Source organism: Mya arenaria, chromosome 16, assembly GCF_026914265.1.
Source record: "Mya arenaria isolate MELC-2E11 chromosome 16, ASM2691426v1".
Taxonomy (NCBI): Eukaryota; Metazoa; Mollusca; class Bivalvia; order Myida; family Myidae; genus Mya; species Mya arenaria.
Window position 1 is genome coordinate 37,257,506 of NC_069137.1, and position 24,283 is coordinate 37,281,788.

Genomic DNA, 24,283 nt, shown 5'->3' on the forward strand with positions numbered 1-24,283 from the left:
TGATAAAAAATGCAAGAGTGTTAGATAAGCGTCCATGTATATGTTTTTGATTTTATGGCTTTCGTTATTGAATGTTCAATAATGTTATGTGAAATAAAACAAAAAATATTGATTTGTATTATTTAAAATAAAATTTATCAAAATCGTTAATCTTATTGCTTTACCAAATTTCCAATCCATGGTTATATGTCTGTGGGTAATTCAAGGATTTTCCTCAGAATTAGATATTTTCTTAACATGACTATATTAGGTTTTTAGAAGCAGACTAGGGCTATATTCTAACGCCTCACTCCCCATAAATTTCACGGACCCACCTCATTTTTCCGTGGTGGGTCAGTTACAGACCAAATAACTAATAATCACCTTACACTTAACTTTATTTTAAGATTTGAATCCAAGTGTTTTGATTGAACAGTAAAAATATCTCACCAATGGACTGAATGGAATTCCTGAGGCGTGTCTAAGGACAATGATAAATTTAACTTTAATTAATACAGCCACATGTATAGTGGCGGATCCGTGGTCTATGTAGTAACACACTTAACTATCAATTCAGGGGTCGCAGGTTCGATTTCCCGTCGCACCACTAAAAAATTCCAATCTTCTTCCGGGAGGGATGTTAATTTGGGGGTAAAGAACCAGGGTAGCTCTAACCAGGGTTACATTCTGTCTGTACACGATGCTCCGAAAACATAAAATGACTAACAAATTTATCGGAGCACTCGCGGAATGGGCAAGGCCCGAGTTCGAGTAGAAATAAACTTACACACCACCTCCACGTGTATTGGTGTGCTCTGTACTTGCTTAACACAGGATAGTTGTATCTCTTGAATCGGTGTATTACACCGACCACTTAAAGAACCAAGAAGTCTCTTCGAAAAGGGTTAAGGTATCGCACTCTCGGATCGCTTGTGTCTCACTCTGTTTCTTCTAGTCTTCTAATATTTGGATTTGACCAGGAAGTGCAGTCACAGTTATATCTCATGTCAAAACACAAATTAAGTCTTAATGGCGGGTTCACACCAAAGCGCAGCCAATAGGCGTGGACAGACCTTGATAGATTCAAATAAACAAACTGTCAGTGTGGTTGATCCGTGGACGTTAGTTGTAATACACCTGACTATCCCCCAAAACATTATGACGAAGTGTTTGAGGGAACTAATTACCTGTACCTTAACAAACTCCGGTTATAATAAATTATTTCCATACATAGTGAAACCAAGTTGCCCATTACTCGAGAAACATTAGAACATAAATCATGTTTTAATAAGATCATATTACATATATGAGCATCAACTGGTCAAATAATTTTCACGAACCTTACCGTGAGCTATCTGGGCGACTTCAATCAAATCTGATAAATGCTTTTGATATGGATCATTGATATGTGCAACTGAATGGCGGATTCTCGATGCTAGCACATATTTTAAAAGTTAAATACCTAAATTTATAAGGTTTGCGATATATCAGCAACGGTTGTATGCAATAGTTACGGTTTGCATACCGAGAGTAGCGAAAACAACACATTGTACATAGCGACATACTGTAAAACAGAACAAAACAGAAGAGAATAACACGAGGTTAATATAAATATATATTCATGTTAATGAAATACATGTAGTTACATGTATTGGCATGACATCCATCATTGGTCTGCTATAATTATTGTTTTGCATAGCAGAAATAATTTGACGACATGTCAATTTTTAATTGTCTCCCTCATATTGAATTTGCAAACATTATTATAATTATCATACGCTTAGCCGAAATCCGTTTAGTGTTAAACATGAACTCGAACTTGAATTGTATTAAATATCCATGGCCTATCACAGGCAAACAGATTCAACAAACAAAATGCAACGATCTTTGTTCGGTGATGTTCATACTTGTGTACGGTGTCAGCACACACCGAAATGCATCCGGGTCGTTGTAGTGATTCAAGAAGTTATGAACAGTGTAAACTTCTCCCAAATTAGGAAGCATTCGACGATGTGTACATTGCATTCGTGTGTGTATTTTTTTTAAATTTACACTCAATTTACATGAATATCATATTCAGTGTGTATATATATATACCACGTGATAAATTGCGTCATAAATGCTACGTCGGAAGGCAATGTTTTGATTTGAAAAAAGACTTTAAACAAAGATATCTTCACTATTTCTTCACCATTTTAAATGAAACATAGCATAGTCTACGCCGCTTACAGAGCCCTGCCTTCGGTCTTTTACCAGAGTTTGATTTAGAGTTTAGTTTCTTTACTGAGCTCTTCGACAAACCTTTTCACAATACGGCCGTCTGACGTAGCACTGTCAAAGCATGATTTTGGAAACAGGTTTGTCGAAGTGTTTGATGAAACTAATGACTTTATCCAATTGCGGTAATAAAACAAATGCGGGGCTCTTTAAGAGGCATAGACTGCCCTTTGTTTCATTTAGAACGGTGTTGTACAAAAAAGTAATCGTTGATTTAAGTCTTCATTTTAAGCAAAATGTTGCATTCCGACGTAGCATATATACGTAATTTATCACGTGGTACACACACACACACACACACACGCACACACACACACACACACACACACACACACACACACACACACACTGATATTTGAAGATATTCATTAATGTGACTCGGCTTGGATGGATATTTTGCATTATTCCTAATTCCTAATAATTGTAATGTTGTCAGTGTAATGTATTCAACAGACCCATATAGATATTCACACGATCTTGAATCTAATCAATAACTGAACAATAAACATACATGCAACTGTTAGCCAGAGGTGGGCTTATCATACACAGAGTCGGGCTTATCAACACTGAGCTCTGATTGGCCACTACACTATGACTCAAGACGTGTGAAATTCTTTAAAAAAAAATGGTATATGACTTTTTTAAGAACTAATTTCGATCGAATTAACATACAAAAGTCATATAAGATTCATATATGTGTGTTAAAACAATACGCTTATATTCATTTTAGCATTGTATTTCAGGACTAAAACCAAAATAAAATATAGGGTACGAAATGAAAACATGTATATGCCGGGTACGAAATGATTAAAAATCGGAGGGTTCGAAAACACTAGATCCCTTTTGCAGGAAAGTGGATCGATGAACCCAGAGATACGGCCATGACTGTGGCACATGGACGTTATAGACGTTATAGAAATGCCAGATGGTAGACAAAAAGACGAAACTATCGTTATTAAGCTTTTGTACTTGTGCAAATCTTTACGGGTTATCCTGTGCAATGTCATGTATTATGTTAAACTTTATTTGGTAATAAATTAGATAGCTTTATCATTAACACCAGAAATAATACTTGTTTTAGTAGATCTAGTATTATGTATTTCATGTTAAACTTTCTGTGATATAACTTATTAGGACTCTAAATATCATGCAAATACAATATGTGATATATCTTATATTGATGTAAAATGTACTGTTATTGACATAATGCACGAATAAAACTACTACTATATATAGTTATCTGGTGTAAAATCAACATACAAAGTGTTTGTGGAAAATACTGTTAAAGCCGAAATATGTTCTGCAAATTCATGATAAAGTGTTGAACTGGAGTAATTTAACATAAAACAAAGAAGGGATTCTCATTTCTTCCGACGCCGTACATTCTTGTGGTTCAAAATAAAACCGGTTTTACTCCAGAATTAATCGATTACAATATGTGATAAAAATCCATCAAGCACGTCTAATTTTACCCGGAAGTTGTCGTCAGTGTTAGCCGAGCCGGTTTTCTGTTGAATTTCCACAGATTTGTTGCAAATATGGGGATGCTGGACATGGATTTCCTCGACGATGTTCGTCGAATGAACAAGCGTCAGGTTAAAAATATTTTTCAAATGATTTCATCGATATTTCTTCTGTAAAACATCGCCATATTTTGTAGTCCGCATTCATTTTTGTGGATTTCATTTTATAACAACTGCATTGAAAACTATATGAAACTGATTGCATCCGAAATCAGTAAAAATACACTTCAAAGGAGCACCTCACCCTGGATAAATTTATAGCTGAGTTGTGACCTTTGGTTAACTGAAACAATAGTCAACCCAAGGCTCAGTCAGTAATGTTGGTGGTCTGGAAATCGTGGAAATAAACCATCCAACATGCACATTTTTTCCCTGTGATTCACATCTATCATAGTTGTGTGCCTGGATCTGCCCAAATGATAATGAGGGGAGGAGTGGACAGTGTCAGTAGAGCTGAACAGTAGTCGGTTAAATTTAAATCTGCATACATGTTTTATAAATGTCAATCTTCTCCTTTCAGTTGTACTACCAAGTCCTCAATTTTGGTATGATTGTGTCTTCTGCACTGATGATATGGAAGGGTCTTATGGTTGTAACAGGCAGTGAAAGTCCCATTGTGGTAGTGCTCAGGTAAAATTCAGCAAATTTCTTATTCTCTATTTTGTTTATAATTAATAGTATCTTGAGAATCTAAGACATTATACCAGTCTTTGAATCTCAAACTGTTTGTGAGCAAATTTCAGTTTTTAAAGTATTGTCAGCTTGTTTGAGATTTGACTCACATGAAAGATCTTGGTCTCTTGTGAGTGAGAAATGTCAATAGATTTTTTTCAATTTTCTTGTTAGCTGGTGTGTTTTTTCCTTAATAAAGAAGTCGAGAAGCTCTTATGTTTTTTCACTGACGACATGATTTGAAAAGAGAGGATCAGCATTCTACATATCATTCATTCTACAGGGGTGTAGATTGTCTTGGCTACATAGTGCTCTGTATTGAACATGTAATTGTAACTAATACTACCGGTAGCTTGTGTGAAATTTAATTATAGTTTTTCATCCAAAACATCCGTAACTTGGACATATGCGATTCATTTCGTTAAACATCATTTCAAAGTTTTCATATACCTACTGGTAGCTAAACTGTAAAATTTTGAGATATTGTCAAAGTTGTTTTTGTGTGATAAATTTAAAAGAAGACATGTTGCAAGAGACAATACACATCGCCCATTATGCTGATTTCTCCTTTTTATTTCAAAAACAACAGAGTAACTTGGTGTTTGCTACAAAGCAGATCTCTTAAGTTTGAATACCCTATAAAATATTATATGTTTCAAATAATGTCTTTTACAGTGGCAGTATGGAACCTGCATTCTACAGAGGTGACCTGCTATTCCTCACAAACTACAGAGAAGAGCCAATACGGGTCGGAGAAATTGTCGTCTTCAAAATTGAGGGGCGAGAGATTCCTATAGTTCACAGGGTTTTAAAAATACATGAAAAGTGAGTTAAAGTTTAAAGACTTGTTTCAATGAAAATAACATATAGATTTTGTTCTCTGCAATTCTAAACTAAATGGTATTTTAAGTTTTATTTTTTAAATAAATATATGCATTAACAAATGTCTTTGTCAGTGAACATTTCCATTTTTATCTTTTTTACAATAAGACAGAAGAATGGTTATGATTATATTGTTTACAAGTATTTCGCTGAAGTTATTGGCAAGAGATATGTATGTATTGCAGACTTTCTAAAATTAAGGAAATAAACCTGAATCCTGATTTTTTTTCAGGGAGAATGGCACTGTTAGATTCCTTACAAAGGGAGATAACAACTCAGTGGATGACCGAGGGTTGTACGCCCCTGGACAGCTCTGGTTGGAGAAGAAAGAGGTGGTGGGAAGAGCAAGAGGGTGCGTACTTGGCTTTATGTTCTTGTCAACAATAGTAGCTGTTTCTGTTGATTTTTATCTTAAAATAGGTTTTCACCAGGTTTTCGAATAGTAAATCTTGGTTATTAGAATGACGTATGCCCGGGTGGGCATTGTCAAACTTAAGTATGAAACTGAATATCTTAAGTTTGGGTTGACATATCTTGACAATAATTTGTATATAGGAAAAGATTATCAATTGGAGACCTTTCATTGGATTGTGTTTGGGGCCCTAGGGTCAAGGTCACTGTTACTAAAAACAGTTGAAAATGAATAACTTAAGTTAGGGTTGACATATCTTGACTAAACTTGGAATTTAGGAAGAGTTTATGGAACCTTTCATTGGATTGCGTTTGGGGTCAAGATTATGATCACTGTTAATAAAAACGGTTGAAACTGAATCTCACAATGAAGGCTGAAGTTCTTATGTCGATCATTAAAAACCTGGTTTCGTTGCTTTGCGGTGTTTTTTGTTCTTTTATAGCATCCATTTATAGAGGTATGTCTAAAATGCGAAAAGCCACAAAAAGTCAAATTTTGTTTTTGCCATTGTTTTAAATCCTGCTCCATATTCTGTTCACATGAAATATATTTGAAATTTGATTATATTTTATATTATTTTTTTATAATTATTTTTGTACTTATTTCTGAAAATTGAGTCTGTCAAACAAAAGGGCACTTGGGGTGTAGTAAAAAAATAGCAGGATGCCGGAAAAGGGCAGCGGGGCACCCCACCCTGCTATTTAGGTCTAACTAGAGCATTGCTTGAATTTATTTTTTTTACTTACAATTTCTGTTTTACAGGTTTGTGCCTTATGTGGGGATAGTTACAATTCTGATGAATGATTACCCAAAGTTCAAGGTAAGTTCATGTAGTTTGGTAAAAGTCTTTAAGGAAACTCAAATTATAGTTAATGTTATGGTACAGTAGAACACTGCTATTTCGAACACCGATAAACCGAATTAATCGGTATTTCAAACTTTTTTTCAGTCCCGATTTTTTCCTTCTTTATTCAATGTAAAAATTAATGTTTAAACCGAACTTCACTATTTCGAATAAATCAATTTTTCGAACTAAATATATGGTACCAAATACGTTTTTCACGTGTATTTATCAATCTTTATTTCAAATTTGAAACTGTGCACAAAAAATAGTCGATTTAATTTTGAATCCGCTAGCAGACGACCCATGCTCCTCGCTTTGTTGTGTTTTCACACCTACGCTGACATCGGCGTGACAGACCAATTAACGTTATTATAAGGTGCAATTATCGCGGTTTAAGGAATGCCTTGGGTTAATTGGCGCAGGTATGGAGCAAACAACGGTATCGAATACAAAGAGTGATTAATGTTGAGTAATATTATTTGTATATAACAGATGTTTTTCGGTAAAATCATCATTCGAAATATCTGCCGCAACAACACCCATCGATGCTTTATTCACTCGACCCACTGCACTGGTTGCAGCCCTTCAGCTTTCAGGTTAATTACATCCTTGAGTTTGTTATGGTGTATACTTTTTTATGTATGTGTTACTATAATATATATATGTGTCTTACGATTTGTATGACAAAAATGACAAACACGTTTTCATATATTTTCAGTATGCAATCTTGGCGTGTCTAGGGGCGTTCGTGTTAATACATCGAGAATAGCCGACATCACATCATCTACACAGCTGAAAGTTGCCCATTTACTAGTCTTCATAATACTGTGAATTGTTTTAAGTTTTAAGGGTATTATTAAAACCTCCAAGCCCTCCACTGGTAACATGACTACTGGGCTGGTATTCAATACTGGTCTCAATTGGAACAATGTAGCTAATCGGATTAGACCAATAGAGCAGTCATTGAAATTAGACCTTTGGATGAACAAGCCCGAAGTCATATACTATAGCTTGGCATCAAATTTTTGAACAAGCCCTGCTATATAAAATTCAGAATTTGGGCAAGCCCGGAAGACATTTTACCAGTGCAGGGTTTGCAGGCTTGTGTTAATTTGGACCACTGATACTCATAGAGTGAAAAAATTATATGATGTTTGACCAAAAGATTAACTTAAGATGAATATTGAATACCAGCCCTGGGCTTGCTCGAATTCATTAAAGATCATGGTTGATTTTTGTCTTTAGTTTATAGCGGCAGTTTCTCAGATAGACCATATTGACAACCTTTTATTTTTTTGTCTTGGAATGAGCCAAATTGTGCGTAAATGTCTGGAAATCAGTAATATAAGACTGCAGACAAAAGATCAGATTGCAGTTAATACTATTTACGTTGAAAATTGATGTTTTATGGCTGAAAGCGTTACTAACACTTCGAAAAAATGATAATTTTTCTTTTGAGTTTCCCAAACAATTGAAATCTGTTATATTGTGTCACGTGAGTTATCTTATTTCACTGATTTAAAAGCATTTATGCCAAAATCAGCTGATTTTGATTCATTTTTTTTTTTAAAGTTGTCAAATCGGTCAACCTGTGAGAGTGCAGCTTTAAACTGAAATTATCTTTAAGTGTCATATTTTCATTATTTTGCTTCATAATTGTGCACATTTGACTTTAATCAGTATCTTATATGCACACAAAAGTAAGGAAATAATCAACGTGTTGCCATTTGAGCCTCTGAATTATATTTTTTAGGACATTTTGACATTTTTTGAGCCAAGCACTTCTAGAGTATGAATTTTGTCTAATTCTCCCAAATTTCAAATTAAGTGACTGAATGTTCCAATTTGGTCAGGTCGTGAATTGATATCAGAGTACAGTATACTATTAAATTTATTGATTATTTTTCACTTGCTGAATTTGATTGTATACTACAAAAATATATTGTTGGCTGTCGACACTAAGCAACAACACTCTTAACTCAACTTGAATTTATGATAAGGGGGAATCCAATTCAAAAGGAAAAAGATACATGTTTATGAAAAAATGATCTTGCAAAATAAGTCACTTTACAATATTTATTTTGCATTTTGGAAGGAAAAGACTCCATCTCTTGTTGTAATTATGGATCGATTATGAACCATAACAAGGAGAAATTAGTATTGTAGTAAATTTTAGAATTATCAGGGGTTTTTTGGCATTATATCAGATATATTTACACAATTTTTTTTGGTAAAATAACTTAAAAAAATATCCAAAACTCAATGTGAACTGTGTAAGTGTATTATGATATGGTTTGTGAAGTATTCATATATATATAGTGATGAATGTAAAAAATCAACGCATACATATTATTTAAGTTAACATTTTTACATAAATTGAAGCGTTATGAATACATAATTTATATGTACATACATAAAACATGACTCTGAAACGAGCTTTTGTCGGTGCATTGCAATTTGCAATTCTTTCAAAATGTTTACGAATTTACTGGTAACATTCTATAAAAACTTTGAATGAATTCTATGTAATATTAAATAAGTGTGCTTATATTAAATCGACATAGTATTTATTTCTTTAATTCTGTATAAGTGAAGAAATTGCTTGATGATTATACTTTCTTATTTTTTATTAGGTTTTTAAGGTTATTTAATGTTTGTTTTGTATCCCTATCATTTAACCTGTAAACATGTTACGCATCTTCGTCATAAAATTCATTTGTTTTCATTAGTTAAGATCTTTTAGTTTAAGCTCATTTGTTTTTTTAAATATATAAAGTCGAATTACATGTATCGTCATAGCCTAGATGCCGTTATCAATCAGCGTTACATAGCGCAAAAGCATTAACTAAAAACTCATACATGATATTTTAATGAAACTTGGTACGCATGTTGCCAGTGACAATATATACATGTATATCAAGGCCCGTAACTCTGACTGCAATAACTGTTGAGTGATGCGCCTTTTAACGATTGTGAAAAACAGACAGACAATCTTTTGCTCAGCATCTTGATACATGTAGGTCACTTTTCTAATTTGTCAGACATACATTTTTCTTTGGAACTTACTAATAAACTAGCAGAAAAAAGAAACTATGTACAAGAAGATATACGTCTAGATCTGATACAGAGAAGTTGGATGGGGATATGTGAGTCATGTCAAATTTTGGACCAGTGAGCGGGTTTGATCGTGTGGAAGACCATGAATAAATGCTAACTTTCTTAGTGTTCAATGCAAAATACCTCTATACTAGCTTTTGCACATGCCAGTGCTTCGAAATAACTCACTTCATGAGTGGTGAAATTAAAATTGGTGGTTGTTTTTGTAACTGAAAAGCAATTCTGCAGGCATTATCTGCTTAATGGAATTTTGGTTGTCAAAGCTCTTCTAAATGATGAAATGAGGATCTATGCGGCGTTCATCAGAGGAGGGATGAGTATGAACACTTCGAACATTTGTGCACCTTTAATGCAAAGCATTTTTCCCCTCATATTTGTTCATGAAAGTTGCATTTGGAAGGATTCTTAGTTCGTACATTTTTGTGAGCACAGTAGCTTTATTCTGCTAGGAGTAGACCATCGTCAGCAACCTGTGCAATCATGGTAATTAATTCTGTTCAACTTCATACATACCATGGGACAATTGACTGACAAAATCTTGTTTTAATGAATATGCATGAGGCAGGGGAGACAACTTTTTCAATGAATTTGCATGTTACAATTTAACATTCTTTAATAAACCTTTATAGTTAGTTGCCTCAATAGCCCAGTGGTCTTGTCACTGCTGTCAAAAATTATTCTACTGAAACCTACTTGCATACCTATTCCGATTCCAGGTTTGGTAAAAATATTTTTCTACCGGAAAGCATCAGAATTCTGGTACTTGGATCAATTAAACTGCCTCATTATTATTCATAAATCAAGATTTTACTAGCCAATTCGCCCACGGTACACAACAAAGCATAGAAGATGGAAGTCCATGTAATTTTGCTACCAGAGAAATGAAGTTCAGGGAAAAAATGCTGTAAATGTCTCTCCACTCTGAAACGTTGTATTATATCTCAACCACATACTATTTGCTGCATATATTACTCTTAACATCATGTTTTTCAATCAAAATTGTATATAAGAATATTAAGACTATGAGGAAAGAAAAAAAATGTGACTGCATGTGTTGTAATTTATGTTGTCATGGTTGAAGAATTCTAATATTGTCAGTATTTGCAATATTCTGTATTTTGTGCATGGGTGTAGAAAATTATGTTGAAAAACAGTGCAATGTTGAACGTTGCCATTTTACAATAATATTATGGCGCTATTTACTGTTTTAACTTGAGTGTTCTGTGCCCAGTAATGAATCTGAGTGCACAATAAACAATAAGTTAACAATGTGATTAACGAGATCGTTGTTAACTTCTAATTGTGAATTATTTTTTGATGTGCTTATATATTTGAATAAAACAGGTACGTCTAAAATAGTTGTCTTAAATTTTGTTAGATATACTGTAGATAACAAGTTTATCCATTGATTAAACTTCCAGAGCAGAAACAATTTGAAAGTTAACAACGATGGCGTTAATAACTGGCCCATTAATGCATTTTGTTTAATTTCTTTGGAATATAAAATATTCGTTAATTATCACTTAAATCTTTGAAAAATAGCAGCTTCTGTGAAGTTTTAAATCCAGCTGTAAGACAGCGAGTAATCTCGCTCATGTTGAAAAAATTGTATGCTTTTCCAACTTGAGAGAACTTTTTTTGCATATTTAAGGGACTCATTAACGTTTATTTGGTCGGCCATTTTTTTTTTTTAATTTGTTGATATTTATTTATTTTATGTATTTTTATGAACATTTAACACCAAGCAGCAACAGGAAGATGCTCATATGAACAGATTTTTGTAAATCCAAGCCTACAATATGTAAATTTTCATAGTGTTAAAAACAGCTTTCAGCAAGATAATCAGTCACTTTTTATGCCCCCTTTTGAAAAAAGTGGGGTATATTGTTTTGCACATGTCGGTCGGTCGGTCGGTCTGTCTGTCTGTCGGTCGGTCGGTCGGAATACCAAATGGTTTCCGATCAATAACTTGAGAACGCTTTGACCGAGGGACCTCATACTTGGTATGTGTATTGGTCATCACCAGCAGATGAACCCTATTGATTTTGAGGTCAGTGGGTCAAAGGTCAAGGTCAGTGTGACCTTTACATGAAAAACGGTTTCCGATCAATAACTTGAGAACGCTTTGACCCAGGAACCTCATACTTGGTAGGTGTATTGGTCATGACCAGCAGATGAACCCTATTGATTTTGAGGTCAGTGGGTCAAAGGTCAAGGTCAGTGTGACCTTAACATGAAAAACGGTTTCCGATCAATAACTTGAGAACGCTTTGACCCAGGGACCTCATACTAGGTAGGCTTATTGGTCATGACCAGCAGATGAACCCTATTGATTTTGAGGTCAGTGGGTCAAAGGTCAAGGTCAGTGTGACCTTTACATGAAAAACGGTTTCCGATCAATAACTTGAGAACGCTTTGACCCAGGAACCTCATACTTGGTAGGTGTATTGGTCATGACCAGCAGATGAACCCTATTGATTTTGAGGTCAAAGGTCAAGGTCAGTGTGACCTTAACATGAAAAACGGTTTCCGATCAATAACTTGAGAACGCTTTGACCCAGGGACCTCATACTAGGTAGGCTTATTGGTCATGACCAGCAGATGAACCCTATTGATTTTGAGGTCAGTGGGTCAAAGGTCAAGGTCAGTGTGACTGTAAGCTGAAAAAAGGTTTTCTGATTGTCCATATTTTATTTTCTTATATAGTAGACAGTAGAAATTTATATGTCACTAAATGCATGAGTTGAAGTATCAGTTTTCAGTGAACATCTAGTTTAATTATGCCCCCCTTCGAAGCAGAGGGGTTATATAATTGCTTTGCACATGTCGGTCGGTCTGTTGGAAGACCAAAGCTTGTCCGAGTGATAACTCAACAATTCCCGGACCTATGGTCATCAAACTTGACATGAAGATTAGGTATGACCAGTAGATGACCTGCCTCATATGCATCCAATGACAAATCAGCTGTCATTTCAGTCCATGCATATTTCATTCAATTGTCCAAATATTTCTGGCAACTTGGCGCTCAGGGGGCATAATGTTTGACAAACATCTCTTGTTTAAACAATATTTTTAACCTTTGAGCTTAAGATGTATTCTTTTACGATAATTTATCATTGAAGCAAACTATTTTTTCACTCTTCACAAAAGTAATTTAACAAAAAATGAAAAATAAAATGTCTGATAATATAAAACGTGAGCATGTCCCTTAAAGTTGACAATTGTTTTTCTTCACTTCAAAGGTCCGCTGCTTTCTGTTCAGTCAATTTGTATAAAATACTAACTTTTTGCATGTGAGATCCAGTTGGAATAAAAAGAAGCATTTATTTCCTAGGCCAGTTAAAAAGGGCCATAAAGCATTATATATATTTTCAGAGTTAAGTAATTTATGTATGAGTCAATGAGTGCTTGATTGTAAATATCATGTCTGTTGTATTAAAAGGCTATTGAAATTGTTTTGTTTAGTGTCTGAAGAATACTTGTAATATTATGACTGAAAAAATAAATAAATTGGTGTAAAGTTTCTTCATTTGTTTTCTTGTGTATTGGTGAATCTGTGACAGGAAGTTGTGTACATGTGCTTATTTGCGAAAACTTTAAAATTAATCTTTTCCTGAAATAATTTAGTTTTGTTGGTGTTTCAAAGAAAGGCAATGTATTATGTCATAAATGGGAAGACATTAATTTTTGCAAGAGTTGTCTGTCAAGGCCATCATAGCAGTTTAAGGGGCTGTGTCCATTAGGGTTGGGAGCTATTTGGTTATGTTTTCTACTGAAAAGTTTTATGGGCTTTTTTAAAGAAGGAGAAAAAACAACACAAACCTGAAATGTTAGTGTGTCTGTCTGTCTGTCCATCCCTCCCGAATTGTATCCACTGCATATCTCTTGAACAGCTTGATTTTGAAATAACCACCCACAAATATTTAGCATTTTGATCAGTTGTGCAGAGTGAATGCTACAACCAGCTTGATTTAAGGTCAAGGTCACAAAGGTCAAAGGTCATTTGAATACATTTGATGAGCATAAATTTGGATTTTGAAATAATTATTCACAAATGTTTACCATATTGAGACGAAGTGCTGAGCGCATGTTTCAATCAGCTTGGTCCAAGGTCCAAGGTCAAACTTACAGGTCAAAGGTCATATTACATGACTACATATTTTGTCCGCTTGATATCTCATGAACAACTCAAAGGATTTTGGAATAACTCATCACAAATGTTCACCATTATTGAGATGATGTCACACTTAAGAGGTCAAATGACTATTCAACATATTGCCACGATGTGCAAACAACAATTTTTGATAAAAAAACAAGTGTCCAATTTTATTGCTGTAGTATTTTGTCATGGACAATCTTTAAATTGGCCATAACTTTAAGACTGGTACTGATGTAATTTGGTACACAAGAATATTACCGCAATAGACACATCTATAGTAAATATAGCCTGCCCATGAATGCCACTTTGTATGTAACATGCCGAAGATTGTATATACATGGGTTTTAAAAAGATGTTGATTATTAATGATTTCACAATGTCTTCAGGAAAGTGATGACAAACATTTCCAACAGGCAAAAAAATCAGAAGACTATTGTAACCCTTGATCTACTGGCCCTTTTATTTAAAACAAGCATTTTCAGTGAAAAGATATCCCCGCCAACGATGGCTTGTTTGTGCTTGATGGCTTGTTTGTGCTTGAAGGTTAAAAAAAATCTCAGAAAGAATAAGATAAGCACATTGGTTTTACTGAGAAACGGCTGCAAACAATGATTTTTTAATAAATCAAGGGCAATAACTCTAAGGAAAATTGACCAATCCAAAAGAAAAATAGACAGGCATCATCACAGTATGTTGGTTCTTATTTATTCCAAGTGTCATGAAATTCTACCAGCTAGTTGCATAGAAAAGGCTGCAAACATGGATCTTTTAATAAATCAAGGGCAAATAACTCATATAGAAATTACACAATCCAAAATATAAATAAACAGGCATCATCGCAGTATGTTGGTTCATATTTATTTCAAGTTTCATGAATTTCTACCAATATTAAGTTACTGAGAAATGGCTGTAAATGAGAGTTTTTCAAAAAATCAAGGGCAATAACTCCAAGTACAATTGACCAATCCAAAAAAAAAATGAACAGGCATCATCCCATTATAGTAATTCATATTTATTTTAAGTTTCATGAAATTCTGCCAGCTAGTGACTGAGAAATGGCTGTGAATGTGCATTTTTCAAAAAATCAAGGGCAATAACTCCAAGGACAATTGACCAATCAAATTTTTTTTTGGACGGGCATCATTCCAGTATAGTGGTTCATATGTATTTTAAGTTTCATGAAATTATACCGGCTAGTTACTGAGAAAACGCAGGTGACGGACGGAAGGAAGGACGGAAGGAAAGAAAGACGGACGGACGGACAACGCCATTTCAATATCCCCCTCCCTATTTCATAGGCGGGGGATAATAAGTAGGGGTCATCTACTGGTCAAGCACAACCTACTGAAGTTTGATGGTCCTAGGGCGAAACCGTTCTCAAGTTGAAGGGCAGACTGAAAAGGTCTACTGACCAACAAACCTTCTGACCAACAAACCTTCTGACCAACAAACCTTCTGACCAACATTAGCAAACCTTCGAAAGGGCATAAATACCTTTTGAGTTTTTCCCCTTGCAAGACACTTCTTGTTTTTAAGGGACTCACTCATGGTTAAAAAATGCACTTTTTTATTCCGAAATAAAGTTTGGCAAATCATTAGCAGTGTAAAAACTACGATACTGACAGCTCAGCCTGGAACCCTTCAGCAGATGTTGATATTTGCTCAAATATCGTCTTTGAAGACCACAATTTTCAATTGCATTACAGTGGATTTCAACGATTTTGTCTTGCTATTGTTTGATTGACATTATCATGTGATGTTATTAATGTATTGTTGTAAAGTCAAAATATCCAACTCTGTTGTACAAGACCTTGCGGCTTTTTGGTCAAGAAGTGGGGTTTTCTTGAATTGACTGGCGTCGGTTTTGTGGGCACCCAACTTTAACCAAAGTTTTTTTTTTATACCTAAATTCTTTTCGCGCAATTTCGAATCACAGGGTAAAATAATGATAAAATAAGTTTTTTCAGTTGCATTACTGGTAAAACCTTTTTTAAGTCCAAAAACATGAGCGAGTCACTTTTAATAATACTGTTGTTTTTATAATAACATGTCACATGTATACATAGCACAGTGGAATGCCATGACAACAAATATAAAATACACATAAATTTATTTTGTAAATTTTACTTGAATAAAAATATACAAAATTCAAAAAGGATCAACCATAATTGTAAATGAATTACATGTATATATACATAATGTTCATTTTAAGTGAAATTCGTTAAAATTTAAAACTCTTTCAATAATATTTTGTAGAAAAACATGTAAAATACACAATATATTTATGAGTAAAATACAGAATTAACATGATTACAAATCAACAATGCATATATTTATTGTGGGTAAAATATAATGGCTTCATATTAAGATACATGTACAATAATTTCTTCAAAACAATTATAAACTACATTTTTTTCCAGGTTTTCTGAAATTCCAATAAAAAAAACCAAAGTATATTTATAAACATTTTTTTTTTTAAAAATGTCTTTCATCTAAAATTAATTCCAAATTGATTAGTTTGAACTTTTTTTTATTTTACAAACATTGTGAGACACGTATTACGTCACTTGTCCATCATTAACCTCACATGTGCTACGGCCAAAAATCGAACCCTGGATGCCTTGTCCGTTTTGACACCTTTATTTTTGTCTTTGAATGAACCAATATTTGCATAAATATCTGGAAACCATTGATAAATGACTGGTGGCAAAATATCAGATCACAGTCTTTAATATTTACGTGGCTAAAAGCGTAACTAATGCTTCAAGAAAACTGTGTTTTTTTCCGCATAAAACATCAATTTTGAACATGACTGTGAAAAACTGCAATCTGATTCTTACATTAACACAAAAAATAGCTCATTCTAGTGCAAACAATAAAAAAGTCGTCAAAACGGTCCATCTGTGAGAGTGCAGCGTAAAGCAAGTGAACAATTGTACTCAGAAATTGCAAAAGATTGTAATATCTTACCACAACAATTATGTACATATTCCTTTTACCACATCAACATTCAACTGAGGTTTATTAATTTAATGACAAATTCTTGGAGCAAATTTGTACCTTAAGAGTGAATATCTACAGTAGATATCTATAGATTATCTACAGGGCATATTCATAAAATTTCTTCAGTCATTTTTAACTCGAGTCGATTTGCTAAGATTTATGCTATTAAATACACGGTTACAATCTTGTTATCAGTTTTAAATTGATATTTTCAATAAATGCATTATTTAGTAAGTAGTTAATTTAAAGGTTTATCAGTCAAAACTGATGTTTGTTATACATGTGTATGTATTGATTTTGAATAAGAGCATCACTTTAATACATCAGCACATCATGAAATATTAAAAGTTAACAACGATGACCTCAACAATGTATTAACTTTGACAAGGTTCTGAATAATCAGCTAAATATGTTTACACAGGGATAACAACAGTCTGATTATACAAATGAGGAATTTAAGCTTTAAGCAGGATTAGAAGTTTATTAGAACCCTGTTGAAATTATGCTCAGGGGTCGGATTCAATAAGCAACTTCGATTGAACATAAAATTAAGATTAGAAGCTAAGAATTCTGATTGGCCGGTATATTTAGCTGACCAATAGGCTGAATGGAATCACTGAAGCATGTCTTAGGATCAGGATAAGATCAATATTGAATACTGGCCCAGAGCCAATTACATGTATATCTATTCCAAGCTATTTAAAAAAAACCTCAATGCTTATGTCCTGCAAAAATCTTAACAAAATTTAATATATGACAATCTGAATTTGAAAGCTCCTTATCCTGATATCCGAATCAATCCTTTATTACATCACCCTTCTTATAATATCATACATCACTCTTCTTATAATATCAATTGCATGTTGAACACATTATTACATATAATGGCAAGTACTGATAATCAAATGGCAAGTCAATATATTGTCATAATCTCAAAATAATGCTCATTACTATTTTTGTAACAAATAATTGAATTTGTTACTGCAAGAAAGATTATAACTTCAGACACTAAGAATTATATATATATATATATATATATATATATATATATATTACACACAACCTTCATTTTATTACAAACACAAATTTGAAATAAGACAATGATTATCTCAAACAAAAACAAAAACACTATGTATACACAAGATGAAAACATTAGAGATCTCTTAATTAAAACAGCCTTGATTCCATTCAATGTACAAATTTGTAAGAGCAACACATAAACATGTACATTTACAGAGCTACAGATAATGTTTAAGGTAAGAGTACACTAAAATTATACTAATTTTAGGTTATAAAAACTTCTTATTCAATTATCTCAGTCTTTTAAACACCAGTCTCTTCATAACTTTGATTGGTCAAATCACTTGAATTATCTTCTCCATCAGGCATGTGTCGAGAGCTCTCATTGGCTGAAAGACTGTCCACATGACCTGACAGGGCATTCTGATTGGTTGAGATCTGCTCAGCACAATAACTATATCCTGAGCTCTGATTGGCAGAAATTCCAGTCAAATGCACTGCAATTCCATAATTTTCAGTATTATCATTAAGTTTAAAAACTTTTGAAGGCAATGTCATTTTCATGTAGCCCTCATCCGTCTGCTGGTTGGATGAATCACAAGTCACATGACCAGATGCTTGATTTTGATTGGCTGAATCAAGTTCATCAATTTCTTCATAATTCTGAATACGCCTTGTAGCAACCCCGCCCATCTGTGCCTCAACATCACCAACTTTACCGTTACCCATAGCACTCTCCTCAACAAAAACATCATCATCATCAACATTCTCATTTTCCACACTCAAATCATTCAATCGAATTCTCGGAATTTTCTTTACGACATCAGCATGAACATTTTCAACACTAGCTCCAACTTTACTGCTAGCTTTCGCAAACTCAGAGTCAATTCCATACCTACCGTGTTTAATTTCTGAACTATGCACATTTTCCACCATTTTGTCATTAATATCAAATTTTCTCTCCACTTTGGGACTCATGACATTGGATTTCACACTCTTTGGCATATGTGACCCAGAGTTTGGTAAACCATGGTTCTTAACAGAGTACCTGTTTCCATCCTTTGCTTTTCCGCTTTTTTTAACATTCGCGGGAGTATCATAAACATCCTCATACTCATGATAATGTTCGTCCGGTCCAATCTGACCGCCATCAATATCATCAAAGTTATACTGGTAACCGGCAAGTTTTGGTGCATTAGTATTGCCATACTCTGGTTCCCGAATTTTGCCTTGGTCATTTATACTCTGATCAGGCATCTTATTCCTATCATTGTTTGCGTAAGTGGAGTCATTTTTCTGCTCTTTAATTACACTTGAATAATAATCCTCCGGAACAATTATCGGTTTAACCTTTACTTTGCTATTTATAGATTCCTGACCTTCAGCACATGACCTCTGACCCTGAACTACATTATTTCCTGAATTCTGATTGGTCCATTTATATTTTTTCCCAGAATTCTCTTCACTTCCCTGAATTTGACCTTCACCTTGGTAATTTTCCATACCATTTGAATGACCTCTGTTTATATGGTTCATATCAGTAGTAGCAGCACCAGTAAACTTAAACATTTTTCCGCTAACATTTTTATCATCCATTCCACTCATGTTTCCGCCAAACTTATCATTTTTACCATTACCATGGTAACCACTTGTATTTCCATTTAACCTTTGACCTCTGCGTTTTGGGAAGCTATAAATATCATCAGGGTTTGAAGAAAGTGAAGAATTAACTGATGTGTTACATGATGAGACATATTCCTTGTACGATGGTGGTCCGGAGTAAGGCGGCAGGGGCTAAAAAATAAATCAGATGTAAAATCAGCAAACTATGTTTAGTTTCATCATTAGAAAATATATATTACAGTAATGATATTTTGTAAGACTATTAAAATGAGTCCAATAAAATATATATCATGGAGGTATCATTCTAAATTCAGTATCTCAAAATCAGTACTCTTAGATTTTTTAAATAGTTCTCCATATATGCAATTCAAGTCTGCTTTAAGTGCTTAATTTGAGTGACGAAAGTAGATGGCAAACCCCATCTGTTGTTTTTTCAGCGAAAAAGGAGTATTACTGAAGGTTTATTAAAGCCATTCCTATACATGTGCATATTGGCTCTTGCAACATGAGTACTTACTTTTATTGGAATATTTAGGCTGGTACTTTGGTAAGTATCTTCCATGGCTGAGAGTGTAAGATCGGTTAATCCCGACCCGAGCGCAGGGTGTTTTGCGGAAACGAGGTTTACCGAGTTTCTGTAAAACACCCTGCGCGAGGGTCGGGATGAACCATCTTACACGAGCGGCTATGGTAGATGCTTTTTCTCCCACCTCAGTAAGAGTTAAACAAAATTGTGTAAAAATGTATTTGTTTTGCTGGAACTCTTTTGTGCGTAGTGAAAATAAATGCGTATGGATATCTGATAATTCGTGGTTGTCATGGATATGCTCGCAGTGATTCAGGTTATGTTACTAGTCAAATCGGTGTTTAAATAGTTTGGAGGAGAGTGGAGCATTATTTCTTGAAATATGCGTAAAAACTTTTTTATGGTGACATTTGAAGCTAGAAATAGTTAATTAGCATTCTAAATATTGCTACTAGACAAGGTTTCCATGATGCTACAGACGACTGTCTTCAACAAGGGAGGTAATTACAATGTGGCAATAATTAAAAAGGAGTTCCATACGGGCATTTTATCTTCACCCGTGGGCATGATGAGAATTTCTAGCATGATTAAATTATTGGATCAACTTATCTGAGGTGGGAGAAATATATATATATATAGCTGTCTAGGAAACTTGGGCAATCACAATGCCAACTTTTTTCTATGAAATACAGACAAGCTTTTATATTTTTTTTATATCTCTAATAAAATTTTCATAATAAAGGGACTAGACACCAGATGGTCCAAGAATCGGAAAATACAGTATTTCCTCAAAACAGGCCTAGATTTGTCAATGAAAGCTATGAGGAGGCCAATAATACATCATTTTACATTATTGAATTGGAAAATGCTCAAAAACTGCGAAAGATCATGAGTTATAATTGATGTGATCAATCAGTAAGTTTCAATGTATTGTACACAGCAATGTCAATTTTGTGTTAAGTTTTTGACAATTTTTTTTTCTTTCTTGGATTTGTATCATCTAGTGTCTAGAAAGTAAGAAGAAAGCTATTTATATCTATTACCTCATCCTGCCCAGAGCTCCCTTGAGGGTCTCTGAGAATAAAGTTGCTATTCTCATTTTCCCCTTCTCTCCTGCTGTCTCTTCCCCCGTCTCTCATCTGGGGCTGCATGCTGAAGTTATCCCTGATTGGATCATGTGGACTGTTGTTTTTGGACCTCAACCTTTTTGGTATCTCCATATTCATTTGTCCACTCGGATCACTTGAAACTGACGAAGATCTCGATTTCGATTTCCTATCGACAATGTGAAAAGCTGATTGTCCCCGATGAACGGGCTGTGGAGGAAGTTGTCGATCAGTTACTTTTTGGCGGGAAATTGGAGTCGGTGGCAAATTTTGATGCTTCCCTCTTTGAACCGGTTGCGATGGGAGAAAGTAGTTCTGAACCGATTGTCGTGATTTTGGTCCCGCTTTTAAATTAATCGCTGGTCCCGATCGGGAAATCGGAGCGTTTGAAGGATTGTTTAACATACTGTCAGAGTATGTCACGTAATTGACACTATCGACCGATTGTGTAACTTGCGCTGAATGGATATATGGATTGTACCCGTTTTTGATATTCGGAGCCGTCTGAATCGATTGTCTTATTTGCTGAGAGTGTAAATAACTGTCTGCACCAAACGTTTTATTGCCTCGATTACCCTGATAATACACAAAGTCATTATTTCCGTTACTCACTAACAAGTCGTTGGATTTTTCGCTCGACTGAGAAGTCCTTCTAGAACTTGCAGCACTGTCGCTCACATAACTTTTCCCATCACTTTGTAATGGCTGTCTGTATGCCTGATTTAGACCACCATTATTATGAGGTAAATTTTGAGCATAAGAATCATACGCACGTTGGTCCCGAAATCTACTGTTAGCCCTTCTAGGCTGAGGAGTATGCGACCGTATTTTCTGAGGTATTATTTGTTTCTGAGATACTGGCTGCGGAGTTACGGCCCTTCGATTCCCTTGAACCCCACTCCCACCACCATAAATGTCAGTAGTTGTCTTCTGCTCCTTAGATTCCTGCAAATATCTCATCTGCAGATTCAAGATCAACAATAACTGATCTGTGTCCAAGGTATGCACAGTTGCGGCCCTTTTTCCTTTTCTCCGATGGTCTTTTAACTTTCCCTTCTTTTTCCCGTCAGTACCGAAACTTTTAGCTCTCTCCCTAGCTTCATTTCCTGATGAATCCAGAGAGTCACACGATTTGCTTAACCTCTTTGACACTGTAAAGCTATTTCTCCTGTGAGAGCCTATCTCTCTATCCGGGGTTTTCGATAATCTTTGTCTGACATTAATTTCTCGGTCGGGTGTTTTGTTGATTTTATATCTATTTGCTAAACTCTCCTTCCCAAGTTCAAGGTCATTCAGTCCTGGTGTCTTTGACCTTTGAACTTGTGTCCTTGACACTGGCTCCTGATTGGTCAACTGAGGAGTGACAGCTCTTCGACCTACAGTATTAACCTTATTTATAGAATGACTGATTGGTGTACTTTCTCTTGTGCTGTTCTGGTTCAATGAATTACTGGTGCTATTTTTAGGCAAAGGTGTCTGACTGGTGCTATTTTTAGGCAGTACTGTTTGGCTATTTATAGTAACAGGTGTTTGACACTGCCCAGAGGTCACGACATCAGGAATGTCGTCTGATTCACTATCGGATTGGTCCTGAGAAGAGCCACTCACTGTATACACTTCTTCATAAGAATCGGCCTGAAAAGACAGAAGATACCAAGGAGCTCATAATTTTTCGTATAGTCAAAACTCGCTATCTCAAAGTCGTTTGGACCTCGAGAAATACTTTGATAAGAACATTCGCTATAATGCTGAAAATTACGCTAAAATGCATTTGCTTTCCTTATATGAAGGCAGAGATAGTTGCTCGTCAAAAGAGATCACTATGTAGGAAATGTATTAAACTTACCGAGAGGAAGCCTCGTTTAACGCTCTCCGCCCTCAAAATCAAAAGGGCTAACACAGCCGCTCCAATCGCCACGACAAACACCAGACAGTATATGATGGAAACTGTGTAGAGAAGTTGCGGTAGGAACGTTTGTACGTCTTCGCAGTTGGCGGCACCTTCAAAGTCGTACTTCGTGAGATCTGAAAATAAAAGGTACTTTTTTGTTATTTCTACACAATATTAATAGAATAAGAGAAATACAAGCTGATGCTGATATATTGGGTTGGGTTTTTTTTCTTACAAGGGGCATGATTTGACAAATATTGTTGCCAGAGTTACGGGTCTTGCTAAATACTTGCCTTCCTCGATACTCCAGTGTATTCATAACATTTATGTTTCCCTTGGCAAATTGGCTAGCGAAACTTCCTAAAGCTTGAATTTTTATAAGCATTTTCTGACCAATGCAAAAGCTGATTGAAGGTAGAATCTCCTTTTTGAAGAGCTATAAGCAAATTTGAAAAAAATATTTTATTTCCTGCCTAAAATGATTTGAAAGCCGAAATCTCATTGGATCATTCAGAACTAAAATTCATCCTTATCTTCTCGGTCATTTCCATACAGAATGAGGCGTGTCTTATGCGACCAACCAAAAGGCTGGATTTCACCTCATCCATAAGTACGAGATACAGCCCATTTGCCCAGGGTGTATATGTTATGAATACCCTGGGGTGCCAAGGATGCATACTTCCTTACATGCGTAAATAAAAAGTTCCATATCAATATCCTAATATGTTCTTTTTAATCATGACCAAGATTTTTAATTTGGACCTTTTTTCTTTAAAATACATTCAAGCCCCAAAAATAGTTGGTAGTTCCGAAAATATTTTTCAATAAAATTAAGTTTTGGGAAAAGCCGTCATTTATTATCATGAAAAATCAAAATATTTCATAATCTTGAAAAAGAGCAGACATACAAGTGAGTAAGTTTAATAATAGTTTTATTATAACTACTTAACAACCATTAACAAGATATTTATATATTTATAAGACATTCAAGCAACATTAAAACCCTGATATAGAAACATGAATCATCCAAGACTCATCATCCTGCAACAATAAAAGAAAGGTTCTTACATATTCCACATTTTTAAGATTAGCGTATAATCCATAAAAAAAACTGTTATATTTCCAGCTTATTTCTGACTCTCAGACAATAATGTGTTTAATATCTTGAACTAAAATTTCAGATTCAAAGTGATATTGATAACTGGTTTCCAGTTAGCTAGAAACCAAATATTTCTCTTAGCTTTCTAGC

General features: G+C 34.7%; 2 protein-coding genes across 2 annotated transcripts in view; one reads left to right on the forward strand and one right to left on the reverse strand.

Moving 5' to 3' along the window:
• Window positions 1-3,722: 3,722 nt before the first annotated feature.
• Window positions 3,723-13,231, forward strand: LOC128222060 (signal peptidase complex catalytic subunit SEC11A). Its single transcript, XM_052930830.1, has 6 exons — window positions 3,723-3,851; window positions 4,300-4,409; window positions 5,127-5,276; window positions 5,566-5,685; window positions 6,508-6,565; window positions 7,308-13,231. The coding sequence occupies exons 1-6, from the start codon at window positions 3,795-3,797 to the stop codon at window positions 7,356-7,358; spliced, it is 546 nt and encodes a 181-aa protein (XP_052786790.1). The 5' UTR covers window positions 3,723-3,794; the 3' UTR covers window positions 7,359-13,231.
• A 2,753-nt stretch (window positions 13,232-15,984) lies between these two features.
• Window positions 15,985-24,283, reverse strand: part of LOC128221603 (uncharacterized) — a 35,048-nt gene continuing 26,749 nt past the window's right edge. Inside the window, exons 7-9 of the mRNA XM_052930209.1 lie at window positions 22,990-23,168; window positions 21,081-22,778; window positions 15,985-19,682 (exon numbers count right to left, since the gene is read on the reverse strand). Coding sequence (XP_052786169.1) covers window positions 18,192-19,682; window positions 21,081-22,778; window positions 22,990-23,168 — 3,368 coding nt within the window. The 3' untranslated portion in view covers window positions 15,985-18,191. The remainder of the gene's footprint in view (window positions 19,683-21,080; window positions 22,779-22,989; window positions 23,169-24,283) is intronic.

What these genes read in the sequence shown, in the direction of transcription:
- LOC128222060 (XM_052930830.1), top strand. Translation starts at nt 3,795, where the DNA reads ATGGGGATGCTGGACATGGATTTCCTCGACGATGTTCGTCGAATGAAC. An exon ending in CCCATTGTGGTAGTGCTCAG is followed by an intron (nt 4,410 to 5,126) that starts GTAAAATTCAGC and finishes TGTCTTTTACAG; the next exon opens with TGGCAGTATGGAACCTGCAT. An exon ending in GTGGTGGGAAGAGCAAGAGG is followed by an intron (nt 5,686 to 6,507) that starts GTGCGTACTTGG and finishes TCTGTTTTACAG; the next exon opens with GTTTGTGCCTTATGTGGGGA.